This window comes from Pogona vitticeps, chromosome 1 (assembly GCF_051106095.1).
Source record: "Pogona vitticeps strain Pit_001003342236 chromosome 1, PviZW2.1, whole genome shotgun sequence".
Classification (NCBI taxonomy): domain Eukaryota; kingdom Metazoa; phylum Chordata; class Lepidosauria; order Squamata; family Agamidae; genus Pogona; species Pogona vitticeps.
In genome coordinates this window covers 353,340,231-353,354,570 of record NC_135783.1, presented here as the reverse complement: position 1 = coordinate 353,354,570, position 14,340 = coordinate 353,340,231, and the positions used below count along the sequence as shown (strand labels likewise).

At 45.0% G+C, this 14,340-nt stretch overlaps 1 protein-coding gene across 2 annotated transcripts in view; it reads left to right on the top strand.

The window, feature by feature from the left end:
* The window catches only part of ABHD12B (abhydrolase domain containing 12B), a 32,544-nt gene that overhangs the window by 9,211 nt on the left and 8,993 nt on the right, over positions 1 to 14,340 (top strand). For both annotated transcript variants that reach the window (XM_020811295.3, XM_072986900.2), the window contains exons 2-7: positions 5,135 to 5,268; positions 7,640 to 7,742; positions 8,116 to 8,235; positions 11,703 to 11,733; positions 12,987 to 13,032; positions 13,165 to 13,294. In XM_020811295.3, coding sequence (XP_020666954.3) covers positions 5,135 to 5,268; positions 7,640 to 7,742; positions 8,116 to 8,235; positions 11,703 to 11,733; positions 12,987 to 13,032; positions 13,165 to 13,294 — 564 coding nt within the window. The remainder of the gene's footprint in view (positions 1 to 5,134; positions 5,269 to 7,639; positions 7,743 to 8,115; positions 8,236 to 11,702; positions 11,734 to 12,986; positions 13,033 to 13,164; positions 13,295 to 14,340) is intronic.

The following is a 14,340-nucleotide window of genomic DNA, read 5'->3' as shown; positions in this document are numbered from 1 at the left end:
AAAGCTGTAATGGGATATAATCTCAAAACGATAGAATGGTTTCAATACGAATCCAAGGCAGACCTTTCAACATCACAGTAATCCAAGTTTATGCACCAACCACCAATGTCAAAGAGGCTGAAATGGACCAGTTCTATGAAGACTTACAACACCTTCTAGAACTGACACCAAAGAAAGATGTTCTTCTCATTTTAGGGGTTTGGAATGCTAAAGTAGGGAGCCAAGAGATAAAAGGAACAACAGGAAAGTTTGGCCTTGGAGTTCAGAACGAAGCAGGACAAAGGCTAATAGAGTTTTGTCAAGAGAGCAAGCTGGTCATCACAAACACTCTTTTCCAACAACACAAGAGGCGACTCTACACATGGACATCACCAGATGGGCAATACCGAAATCAGATTGATTATGTTCTCTGCAGCCAAAGATGGAGAAGCTCTATACAGTCTGCAAAAACAAGACCTGGAGCTGATTGTGGCTCTGATCATCAGCTTCTCATAGCAAAACCCAAGCTTAAACTGAAGAAAGTAGGAAACACTACTGGGCTAGGCAGGTATAATCTAAACCAAATCCCTTAGGAATATGCAGTGGAAGTGAAGAAGAGATTCAAGGAACTCGATTTGGTGGACAAAGTGCCGGAAGAACTATGGATGGAGGCTTCTAACACTGTACAGGAGGCAGCAGCGAAAAGCATCCCAAAGAAAAGGAAATGCAAAAAAACAAAGGGGCTGTCCAACGAGGCCTTACAAATAGCAGAGAGGAGAAGGGAAGCGGGATGCAAGGGAGATAGGGAAAGTTACAGAAAATTGAATGCAGACTTCCAAAGAGTAACAAGGAGAGACAAGAGGGCCTTCTTAAATGAACAATGCAAAGAAATAGAGGAAAATAATAGAAAGGGAAAAACCAGAGATCTGTTCAAGAACATTGGAGCTATGAAAGGAACATTTTGTGCAAAGATGGAGGGCCTGGTGTGCTCTGGTCCATGGGGTCACGAAGAGTTGGACACGACTTAACAACTAAGCAACAAAATTGCTGAATAACCATCTTCTGAGCTTGCCAAGAGACCCATTATATGATGGATTTTATTGAGTTAAAATGCCATTACCTTCTGCCACAATCAAGGGCCAGGGAGCTCCTGTGTTCTAATGATTTAGCAAATGTTCCCACAAAAAAAGCTGGATTGCATTATAGTTCTGCTCCTCCTTTTATGTTTCGGGTTGCCCTCCATTGTGGGACAGATCTATTGAAATAGAACGAAAATGATGAGTTTGCGCAGCTATTTGTGTTCGTTTTTCATTCTAAGAGGGGGAAGAAATGACACACATTATAGCATTTCAAGGACCTGAGCCATATCATGCAGCAAACGCAATAGGGCTCTGCGGCAACTTAAAAAAGCTAATAAGTTCTCCTTGGCAAAACAACAACAACAACAACAACAACAACAACAACAACAACAACAACAACAACAACAACAACAACAACAACAACAACAACAACAACAACAACAACATGGACTATGTCTGAGGCGCTGGATTGTCCTCTGTCCTAAATAAAACGTGTTTGTCTTTGAGTGTGACCCTCAGAATCGATGGCCTCCCGTCACTGGGAATCTTGTTCAAATCTTGCAAAAATCAAAGCTGTGTGTTCCTTTCCTGGTTCACTCTTATCTCATGTTGGGTCTTCCTCTTGTCTCGTTGCTTTCAACTTTTTCTGGCATTATCCTTTCCAGCGTGTCTTCTTGTGATATATTTAAAGTACAGTCGTGAAAAAAGTCCAGGTTTAATTTGATTTAGCGCCCATTTATCTTTCAGCGGGTCCATTTGTAAAGTTCTCCTCCAATTCCAAATTTCAGATTAACATATTTTTTCCCCTGTCAGCCTTCTTCATGTCCGAACTTACAAAGTTCTACACAGCTGAATGCACAGTTACAAGATGGGGGATGCTTGGCTTAGTAATACAATGAGTGAGAAGGAGCTTGGAATCACCGTAGATCACAAGCTGAAGATGAGCCAACAGTGTGATGTCGCTGCAAAAAAGGCCAATGCTATTTTTGTTGTTGTTCTGAAACCTTTAATGGCATTTAGAGTCTCCAGATCCTGTGAGGTACTAGTTCCCCTCTATTTGACACTGGTGAGGCCTCATCTGGAGTCCTGTGTCCAGTTCTGGACACCCCACTTCAAGAAGGATGCTGACCAATTGGAACAAATTCAGAAGAGGGCAACAGAGATGATCAGGGGTCTGGAAACCAAGCTCTAGGAGGAAAACCTGAAAGAACTGGGCATGTTTAGCCTTGAGAAAAGAAGGCTGAGGGGAGGGAGGATAGCACTTTTCAAATACAGTGGTGCCCCGCATAGCGAGGTTAATCCGTTCCAGATTAAACATCGCTATAAGAAAACATTGCTAAACGGGATGGAAAATGCCATTGGAACGCATTAAACTTAGTTTAATGCGTTCCAGTGGCTTCTGTACTCACCGTTAAGCGAAGTTTTCCCCATCCGCAGCCATTTTCGCACCCTGCGTGTGGCCATTTTGGGCGTCCGGCGACCATTTTGAAACCGCCGAACAGCTGATCCGCGGGCTTCGCAATGCGAGTTTTGCCCATTGTGGCGGTTGGGATGCCTTCGCATTAGCGATCCCAAAAAAGGGATCGCTATGCGAATTCATCGTTATACGGTGCGCTCGTTAAGCGAGGCACCACTGTACTTGAAAGGTAGTCCTAGAGAAGAGGGACAGGATCTGTTCTCAATCATCCCAAAGTGCAGGACAAGTCATAAATGGGCTCAAGCTATAGGAAGCCAGATTTAGGCTGATTTAAGAGTATATACTGTAGTTCAGAAGAAGCATGGATTTCACTGGCACAAACGTATGTCTGAGAAGGAAGACAGGAGAGTTCAGATCACAGACCCAGCCTTTTTTTGGCCACAATATCTAAAGTTATTGAAATGCTACCCTTTGGGTGCCTTTAGCCATCCTCCTGGAGCATCAGCTTAAGAAACAAACCCCTGGATAATCTTTCCAAACAGCTTATTGCCTGCAGTGGGTGTGGGCAGTACTTTGACTGAGCCAACTCTTGCATCAGATGAATTCAGGCTTATTACGTACTTCATGTTGATCTCCCAGTCTCTCTCTCTCTTGTGTAAACCTCCCTTAGACGCCTGGGAAGAACAGGAAGGCAGCCTTCTGTGTTTCAGTGTCTCCCTTGCGGCTTTTGGGCCGAACTTTCTTTGCAGGACAGTGGCCTTGGGAAGGGAAGAGACTGGATGGGCAAACTGTGGACCTTCAGGTGTCAACAGACTACCATTCTCATAATCCCTCGCTTTGTGTGGTGCTGGCTAGGCAGATGGGAAATAGATCCTCTGGGAGTCCATGTTGTCCACAATTAATTTCTTCTGTTCATTGTCTTCTCTTAAAGAAAGGGCTCGGCCTTCTTGTCCCTATAGCTTGGAGATGTTACGTTATGCACTACATCTATACATGTTTAAGATGGACATTTTCAGCTAAGGTTTTCTTAGGCTAAATACCAAAGAAAAAGTCTGCTAGATTCCATCAAAGCCCTGTCTAATCCCAGTCATCGTCATCATGATTATCATCATTATCATCATCATCGAACTACAGAGCTAAAAGTGGCCTGATGGATCATTGAGTCCAGATCCTGTGCATACTGAACGTGGAAGAGTGGGAGATATAGTCCGCTGAGGTGTCATTTCCCAACCCTGTCTTAAGAAAGCACCCAGTGGGGTATGGCTACGGCCGGATCTTGGATCTCATTTCCTCAGCAAATGGGATTAAGAGGCATAGAGCCCTCTGACTCTGGAGGTGGCAAGTAGCCACAAAGACTAATAGCCATTCATAGCCTTTTAGATCTTGCAGGGCTTTGTTTAATGGTTTAATGAATTAATTAGCACTGCAGTGAAAACTCTACTCAAGATTTAGGTTCAATCCCAGGTACAGCTGGCTCAAGGTTCACTCAGCCTTCCGTCATTCTGAGGTTGGTAAACAGAGTATTCAGCTTGCTGGGGATTGTTTTGGCCGTGTGTACCCTGCATCATGAAGATTGTAGACGGCCCAAAGAGTGCTTTAAGCATGATGGAGAGGTATGTAAGGACTGCACTTTGATTTTTAAAAATTACTCTACGTTAAGAGGTCTACGTTAGCCACAAACCATCGCTTTATCTCACTTGGGGCAGGACAATTCCACCGTTCAAGCTCGAGAATGCTGGCTGAGGGTTCTGGAAGCCATAGCTCAAACCCACAAACCCACACACACCTGTGGTTCTCACTGTGTTGTGTGAAGAAGCGACACCTTTTTCTGTTCTTCTGTCTTCATAGATGAACTCAAAAGGTCCTTTCTGGCCATTTTCACATTGTAAATCCAGATAAGCAGAAGGAAGAGTCTTGGGGTTTCTAAATGTGTGTTACTCACAGGTTTTCATAACCCCATTTCCTCCTCTTCCTTTTAATGCAATATCTGGGGGGGGGGGAGGGAGGAATTATTTTAAGATGCTGGTTGCATGAAGTTCCCCGATTTCCTCATGAGTGCGTCTGGAATATAATCAAAAGGATCCGAGTGGCATGGATCAGACACTAAATTGGGAAATTAAGTGGCGCAAGTGGCTAAATGAGACAGTTTTGGAAAAAAAAATTATATTTCATGACTTTGTTGGGCTCTGTTGCATTTTTAGTATTGGTTTTATTTACCATTTTTAATATAATAGTTATTTAAATCTTTTAAAAATATTTGTAGATGTATTGCATTTAGCTTTTAAATATCATCTTCTAAATGAGGCACGTTGCCTTGGGTTCTTTTAAGGAGAAAGGCAAGGTAAAAATGGGAAGGAAGGAAGGAAGGAAGGAAGGAAGGAAGGAAGGAAGGAAGGAAGGAAGGAAGGAAGGAAGGAAGGAAGAGCTGATCATGGAAGGAAGGAAGGAAGGAAGGAAGGAAGGAAGGAAGGAAGGAAGGAAGGAAGGAAGGAAGGAAGGAAGGAAGGAAGGAAGGAAGGAAGGAAGGAAGGAAATGCCTTTGGAGAAATGCCAAGACTGAGATGCAAGTTACATAAATAACCTTCAAACACTGACATACGTACATTTACCGTCCTCACTATTATTGGACAATAAATAAAATGCCTTTCTCTCCTTTCAGGGGACTTCTGGACTGGCTCCAAGCGAGTAAAATGAAGACTGCCTTTCTGAACGTGTTTATTTTATATGCCGCTCTGCCCTTCCTCATCCGGTTGTTCCCTCCGCTGTTGCAGAAGTTTGTGTACCTCAATTTCTGTACGTACTCCGGCATAAATATATCGACACCGGTTTATCGGCATTGCTGCTCTTGAAGTGGGAGGCTAGCAAAGATGTCCCCATCCTCTTGCAGTCCATCCCCACTCAGCAGCTGGTGGGAGGGGGGCAGGATCCCCTTCGGGCCCCCTTTATTCTTAGACCAGGCCAGCTTGATTGGTCTTGTAGCAGGAGGGACCGCCGCACGTCTGCAGGGAAGGGGACTCAAGATGCAGGACTTGCTGCCAAGCGAGAGTTATCTCGCACTGTGGACTCGGCGGAGACTTGACTCACAGGGTTTTTTTCCCCAGTGACTTGGGAGTCAACTCAGGACTCAGAACACGCCCACCCTCCCTTTTTTCCTAGGGGCAAAAAAGCTTGTTTTTAATTGGGACGTGGTTTTACAGGGACGTGGTGGCGCTGCAGGCTAAACCGCAGAAGCCTGTGCTGCAGGGTCAGAAGACCAAGCAGTCGTAAGATCGAATCCACGCGACGGAGTGAGCGCCCGTCGCTTGTCCCAGCTCCCGCCAACCTAGCGGTTCGAAAGCATGCAAATGCGAGTAGATAAACAGGTACCATCTCAGTGGGAAGGTAAACAGCGTTCTGTGTCTAAATCACACTGGCCATGTGACCACGGAAAGATTGTCTTCGGACAAAACGCTGGCTCTATGGCTTGAAGAGCGGGATGAGCGCCGCCCCCTAGAGTCGGACACGACTGGACAAAAAAAAATTGTCAAGGGGAACCTTTACCTTTTAATTGGGACTTGAGACTTGGGTTCCAAACACTCAGACTTGGGACTTGCACCCAAACACTTGCCAAGCATCCCTAGACATCTCTGACCCAAAAGCAGCCCTGACCTAATTCTTCTTTCCCCTCCAAACAAGGCTGCACACCTCCTTCTTGGTGACTCAGAAGGACCGTTTGTGTCGCTTCATTGCTGACTCACATCAGAATGGGAACTCCTGACTAAAATAGGTCTTGTTTAAATGAGCGTGGCTGAATAATGCCCCAAAGTGCCTCTCCCTCCACCTCGTGGTGGCCGAGGCCCAGAAAGCAACCTGGGAGTGGGGAGGAACAGCCTTGCCCCTTGCTAGTTTTATTACCACTTTCCTGATTTGGGTGGCAGTTCCGTACTTGAGGGACGTGGTGGCGCTGCGGGTTAAACTGCAGAAGCCTCTGGGCTGCAAGGTTGGAAGGCCAGCCATCGTAAGATTGAATCCACGCAATGGAGGGAGCTCCTGTCGCTTGTCCCAGCTCCTGCCGACCTAGCCGTTTGAAAGCATGTAAAAATACAAGTAAAAAGCATGTAAAAATGCGAGAAAGCATGTAAAAATGCAAGTCGATAAATAGGGACCACCTCGGTGGGAAGGTCATGGCGTTCCGTGTCTAGTCGCGCTGGCCACGTGACCACGGAAACGGTCTACGGACAAACGCTGGCTCTACGGCTTGGAGATGGGGATGAGCACCGCGCCTAATGTCAAGGGGAACCTTTACCTTTACCTCCTTACTAAAGGTTCCCAGTCCTCCTCTTGGAAACAACAGTTCCCAGCTGAGGCTGAGAGGGCAGAAGGATCAGAATCGTGTCACATAAGTCTGCTGGCTGAGCCCAAGGGTGTAAATTCCTGTAGTGGGTTGTTTGCCAGTCTGCTTGGCTTTCTTGTTGTGTGCCAAGTATCGCGGCTGGTGTGTGACCAGAAGTAGAAGCACCGACTTTGCTGGCCTTCCACAAGCAGTATCTTAGAGATGTAGAACTGAAAGGGAACCCTGTGGACCATCGGGTCCACTCCCTGTTAAGGAGGCACCGTGGGGGGATTCGAATTCCCAACCTCTGGCTCCACAACCAGAGACTTAAAACCCCTGAGCTGTCTAGCAGTTCATTTCCTTCAAGCTGGCTTTCCCTTTGTGACCGGCTGTTTGAGATGTTTTTTTTTTTTAAACAAAAGGATTTTTATTCTTTACTGCTTTGAATGTGTTTTGGGAGTTGGTTTTATTTACCATTTTAGGGTGGTATTTGTTCAGTCATTTCAAAATATTTGTAGACCTACCGTTTTTAGCTTTTTAAGTATTGTCTTTTAAAGAGGCAAGGTGCCTCAGGTCCTCTTTGGGGAGAAAGCACGGTAGCGATATTTAAAATAAATGAAATGGAAATAAATTAACGGTTGGTAATGCACGGCAGCAATTCCCAGGGTTCGGTTTATGCTGGCCTGTGCTGTTCACAGGATTCTAGTCCCCTTGAAGGTTGTGATCTTTCAACGTCCCTCCGTCTGCCTGTCCTGGCATTGATCATCGGGATGGGGGGGGGGAGGCAGAAGGAGAAATAGCAACCTTTTCCCCCAGCAAGGAAGCTTTCAGCTGGAATAATTTTTTTTGTAGGGTCTTTTCCCTTTGGCGTGGATTTCCAGAAGCCTGAAGTCTATTTGAATCACACTGCAAACTTCTACCTGACCTCCGAGCCGGGCATCACTTTCGGCTTTTGGTGAGTACACGGTCGGCGGTGGGGGCCGGAGGGTTCTCAGGATCTGCGACAACCCCCTCCTCCCTCCACCCTGCCAAAAAAAGTTACTTCCAAGCTTTGGTGTGAGCGTGCATGGCTGCCCTGTCATTCTTTGCTTGATCTGTCTTCCAAAGTTGCAAGCCAGCTGGTGCAGCTTTGCTGCGGCCACTTTGATTTCTTTGCGCCATCTGTGTGTGCTGCAAATCTCTTGTTTTTTTTTAAAAAGGCAGTTGTCCTCCCTTCCCTCCAACAGATGCAGTCTATCTCCTTTTCCATCATCAATGGCAAACCCTACTTTCTGGATGAAAAGGCCTGTCTTTCTCCTCCCCCCACCCCATCCCGCCTCTCCTCTTAGGCACGCTCTGCCTGACAATAGACGGAAAGAAGCAGAAGGGAAGGAGCGCAGCTGGTATGAAGAGGCCCTGGCAGATGATAATCCCATCATTGTCTATCTCCATGGCAATGGGGGTACCAGGTGAGTTCAATATTTGGAACTACAAAAGCAGGGCATGTTATTATTCTGGATGCCTTGTTTGGAGGAGGAAGGGGTGGCAGCTGGGCAGAGGGGGAGGAGAGAGATACGTATGTATTTATATGCACAAGGGCATGGCTGGAGTTCCTGTTTCTTCTTTTGATGCAAAAGATGCTCGAGGATCAGGTGAAGAAAGTTGCACCAGGGGATTGAGTTTGTAAGCTTACACATTGCATTCAGTTCCGTTCTTCCTTTTCAGCTCTTAGAGAGAAAGAACTCTGAAAAAAAACAAGTTTTGAAAGTTGCCAATCAGAATTTTGTGTGTGTGTGTGTGTGTGTGTGTGTGTGTGTGTGTGTGTGTGTGTGTGAGAGAGAGAGAGAGAGAGAGAGAGAGAGAGAGAGAGATCTTCCTAAGAGCCCCATAGATCTCTAGGAGAAATCGGAAGCCTGTGTTTATCATGGCTGGCATTTGTTCCTTGAAAAGATTAATTCCCTTATAATACCGGACAACCCTTTCCAATCATATAAAAAATTCATCTGGGTATTAAGTTAACATAAGTAGCTCCATTGTTGAAATGATTCCAGGCAACATTACTGTGCCTTTTTCTATAACCTGTATTATTGGTGCATGGGAGTGCACCAATAAATATTGTGAGACAGCCCCATTCAGCATTCTATAAGCCAACTTAAAAAATAATAATAGGGGTGTCCCAAACAAAAAAATTGCAACTTTGAAATCAGCACCATATTTGGCACAGGTGTAGCAGACAGTTTGCTCTGGCTCTGTGCGGAATTTGCACGGTCCTAACAATAGATAGCTTGAGTGTCATCACAGTTGCCTTCACGGCCAGCATCACCTTCAAGTATCGCCGCTGCCCTTCAGAAGCTGAATTGTGAAAGATTTCCATCAGTTATCATCTGAGTGATTCCCTCGTGGACACCGGTGATGATAGGCAGATGGGCTCCCTCCTCCATATGTATGGATAGAAACTGAGCAGGATTTGCTAAGGTGTGTGCCTGAAACTCTCAGAAATCCTTCTTTATCTCCAAACACAGTAAAGTTGTTCTGAACAAAGTTCTTTATCTCCCCACTAAAGACCCTCTTGCTGTTCTAGGATTATAAGAGCTCTCGTAGAAAACTCTGCCATGTGTGGCTTACACTTCAAGGCGGACTGGCAAGTTTTGGCAGAGAAATTCGAAAACACAACCCCCATTCTTTCCAAAACTTTAAAGCTGCTCTACTGAGCTTTGGGACAAAGAAGAAAAGTTTCGTGGGAGCCGAGAGGTTTGTGTAGTATCAGGACTTCAACAAGGCTGATTATTTGGGAGCCTTGTGCGGTGAGACGGCTAAGGCATCACTTTGCCCGTTCATCTGAGCCGAAGGCCGGCGTGCTCTTTCATCGGCCTGGGATCCTGCCAGCCAGAGAGAGGCCGAGGCCAAGACTCTCTGGCTTTTGAACAATCCTGGCTTGGTTGCCAGGTTTAAGCAAGTTTAGTCCAGTCTGGGGAACAGCCCCTCCGCACACACACACACACACACATCTTCTCATCCAAGAAGGGAGCTTCACCCAGATGGTGCCTGTAACGCCCCCTTGTCATTGCTGGATTGTCCCGCCTGTAGACTTTAGCAATATGGTAACGTTTAATATTAGTGATTTTGTTCATAGCCAAATAACGAGCAAATGGCACAGTCAAATCATACCGATTTGCTGCTTCTGTGCACCCATGGGCCTTCCTCGGTTCGGGATGACTTGAAGCAACACATGCATGTGACAGGTTTTGTAAAAAAGAGAAGAGGCGGTTAATTACTCTTTCGCCTGATGAGATGTTGCTGCAATGGCTGATGAAACCACACTTATCTCTGCTGTTATTTGTGCAACACAGAATGTATGTTTAGGTGTACTTGAATATTTATGATGTGCCAGCTCTGAGCAGGATCTTGTCTTTGCACAGAATGTGCTTCACCAGTGAGATGGTTTCTGTGGTCAGCCGGGCTGCTGTAAAAGGCAGACTGAGCCGGGGGTCTGTCCAGACAGATGCAGATGAGTGTTAGTGATAGAGTTCGGTCAGGGAACCGTACAATACATAGATGGATGGGCTGTCAGGGTCTCTCACTTTATATAATGGAGACACACGGACTGAAATGTAAAAATATGAATAATATGTACTAGGGCTCAATAAGTGCTACAAAGATAACAATACTATGAAGTAACTATTTACCATTGATTGTCATACCAAACATACCAAGTACCATTTTTTCCATGTATAAGACTATACTTTTGTCTAAAATCTTTAGACTGAAAATAGAGGGTCCTCTTATACACGGAAGAAAGCTGAGGAGAGAACAAAAACAAGTGGAGGGGAAAGCAGGGATCAAAGCTATCCTGCAGCGCTTTGATCCCTCCCCCCCTTGTTAAGCCCCCCTTAGATTTCTTAATTTTGAATTAGAGAAGTGGAGGGGCTTCTTATACACGGAAAAATACGGTAACTAAGCACTATACTTATGTAGTTTATACATGGACGCACAAACATATAGATAGATATTGCTTATTTTATTTATTTATTTATTTATTTATTTATAGTCTACTCTGGACGGCAGTATATAATATAGATACATAATATACATAATTATATATACATAACTGCGTATGTATGTATGTATGTATGTATGTATGTATGTATGTATGTATGTATGTATGTATGTATGTATGTATGTATGTATGTATGTATAATCAGTAAAAGTTAATTATTTATAAGTCACTAGTGCTTATTTGAACTACAGTTGGTGGCACAAAGACATACGATACAAATTTTAACGATTCTTTAAATTGATGGTGTTTTTTTATTTATTTATCAAAATGCAAGTCATGGGAAATAAGTACTACAAAACCCATTAGGTTAAAATGTTTTCCCTTGGGCTATCATAGGCAACATCCCTTTCCAGGCAGCAAGATCGTAGGTCATGCTAGCCAGGTGATTGTGGCATGCAAGTTAAACCGCTTTTAGTGGTCCATTTCAGTGATTCCTGCATCTGTACGAGGAGATTCTAGACCCACGTTTCAGCAGCTGGCCAGGGAGCTTCCCTCGCCGCAGCTTTGCGTAGGCATAAAATTGAGGCGATTGGGGTATATTTTTCGTTGGATCATTTTGTAAACCACCCAGAAAGGCTGTTGAAAGATTGTCTAGAATGGGCAAAATTTTTAGAATAAATAAATGATGGCCTTCTCTCATGATTTCCACGCCACTCAAAGACGAGATCTCGGAACTTAGAAAATTAGTGGAATAACACGTCCCAGAATTCCCAGTGGATTCTGAGATTTGAAATCCAAAGGGGGAGTTTCACACATTGTGACTTAAAATGCATTCATTTCCCCCCTTCTCTGATGACCTTATGACGAAGGATGATGCATTTTTCCTTGCCGTCATTTCCCATCGCATCAAAAGCATCTAACTTCCAAACTCTCTTCCAGGGCGACGAGCCACAGAGTTCTTTTCACCAAGGTAGGTGTTCTCTCGGGCGCTTCAGCGGGTGTTTGAGTCTCCCCCTTTCACAAAAACCATCCTGTTTCCGCCCTGCTAGGAGATCAATTGGGAACCTTGCTTTTCAGGATGATGCCTTCCAGAACCCTCTCACCAACATGGCAGAGGCCATGTTGACTGTGGATTCTGGAAGTCGTAGTTCCCCTGAAAAGCAACATTTTTCCCGATTGTTGTCACAGGCGTGGCTCTGACAAGGGCGGCTTTTGCTTGGTGCGGGTCCCTGCTTTGTGGCGGTCCATGTTTTGCTGTGGTCCCAAGGCTGATTCCCCATCCTCTGGAGTCCCCCAGACACCCACGGGCCCCTCCTCTGCGGCAAAATCTCTTTGGTTTTTCAAACGTTGGTACATTTCCCAGTGTTGCCAGATAGAGAACCAAGGTATTTTGAAGGGCGTCTCCCGTGGGCCCTGCTTTCTCAGAGTCCCCAAATCCAGAACATTAAAGTCCTGTTCAGGCCTTACAAAATCTGGAGGTTTGAATTTCATTAGATCAGGGGGGTAACTTAGCTCTGCCCCCAGAGCTAAGTTACCGCCCTGTAATTTGGTTTACAAATTTAAAAACACTAAAACCAAAAAGTCCAAGATGGCGAAATTTAAATAGTTAAGATATGGCAGTTAAGATATGACAGGAGGGAATCAATCAATCAGTCAATCACTCAGTCAAGGGAAGAAAGCGACAACAGAGTTGCGGGGAAGTTTTGCTCTAGCAGTGTTCGCCCCCCCCCCCCCGTGGGTTCGATCATGCCCAAGTAGGGCCCTGAACCAACATTTCCCACATCCCTTTAACGAACAGGACTGAAATCTCCGACTGTCCTGCAGATTTTCATTCTGGTAAGAACTTGGAAACGTTGGTCTCATCCAGGACCGTTTTTTGTCTGCTGCTGTTCTCTTTTGCCCCGGAGCATCTGGTCAGGGTTCCTGCAAAAGTCTCCCTTCAGGAAACCACAGAGTCCCTCCACATCTTTTTTTGTGTGGACAATTGACCGCCATCAAAGCTTGTCACCAGAGTTGGTCACCCGGGTGCTTCAGGAGCATCTCTGGGCAACCGACGGGGACTCTTTTGAAGAAGCGAAAGAGTGTTGTTCTCTATTTTATATTTCTTAGCCGCTATAAACGATTGACGTTTGCTTTCGCTCTGTCGACGCCCTTTCTGAAGAAAGGAAAAGCTTTATAAGTGTGAAATTAATTCGTACCATCCAAACCAAATTTCTTGAACAGGTAATGAGCAATGGTGGCTTTCACGTCCTGGCTGTCGATTACAGGGGTAAGTCTCATGGCAAGGAAAAAAAAGAAAAGGGTTAGATCAGCCATGGGCCAAGGTGGCTGAGGATGATGGGCAGCCCTCGTTCCGGGGAGGCTGTGGTTTGCCTCTGACGTGTGAACCGATTGCCTCCAGGTTACGCGGACTCCACAGGCCAGCCGAGCGAGGACGGCTTCACGACGGATGTTCTCTGCCTTTACAAGTGGGTGAAGGCCCGGAGCGGGAACAGCACCGTCATCTTGTGGGGACACTCTCTCGGCACTGGGTACGTTTGGTCTTCTCGGCCCTCGTGAAATACAAAAGGGTTTCCCTTTTCAACGGCTGTCCTTTTTTTTTTTTTTTTAAATAATTTTATTTTATTTAGGAACAGGGATAGAGGGTACAGAAAGAAAGAGGGGATAGGAAAGGAAAAATGGCTGTCCTCAAAGACAGATACGCAACCTGTTGTCGTCCTTCTGTGCCATCTAGTTCCCTCAGACTGAAGGGGACCTTATGAATTCGAGACTGCCAAAGGATCCTGTCATTAGGCCTTGCCAACTCGAGGCCATGGCATCCTTACAGAGTCAATCCATTTCATATATGATCTTCCTCTCTTCCTACTGCCTTCAATATTTCCTAGCGTTGTTGCCCTTTCCAGTGAGTCTTGTCTTATAACGTACCCAAAGTACAACAACCTCAGTTTAAAGCCATAATTTGACTTAGAACCTGCTTATTTTTCTGTGGAGTTACTCAATTTCACACTAAAAGTACTTTAAAAGCTGTGGAATCTTTTATTTCAATCCTACAGTTGTGTTATAGTCCAGATTTCTCTGCGGCTCCATCCTTCCTTCTTATGGATGGTCTCTTCTCCTCCTCACCCCTTTTTCATCCCTTGATCTGCGTCCTTGCAAGAGAACTTGGAGAGATATGATTATGTGTGTAAGAGGGTGGGGTTATTAGACTACAATTCCCAGAATCCCCCAGCTAGCATAACCATTTGCTCTGCTGGTTTCTTAGCCCCATGGTACCTCAACCACTGAGTTATCCAGCCAGCAGATCCAAGGAAAACTATCCCCAGTTGTAAGCAATCCAAAAAGAGACCCAATACAGGAACATTAAAAAAAATTAGGAAAATCATTTAGTGAATTGTATAAAGAGTTCTTTATAGAAGACCCTAAATGGCTTTCCTGTTTTTTAATATTTCTTTTTGGTTGCATATAACTGGGATGTTTCTTTCTGTTTTTTTTCTGTAGAAGATTAGCCCTAAGTTTTCAATCCTTATTAAATTCCTATTACTTTTGCTTCATATACAGCATTACTCTAATAAACTTG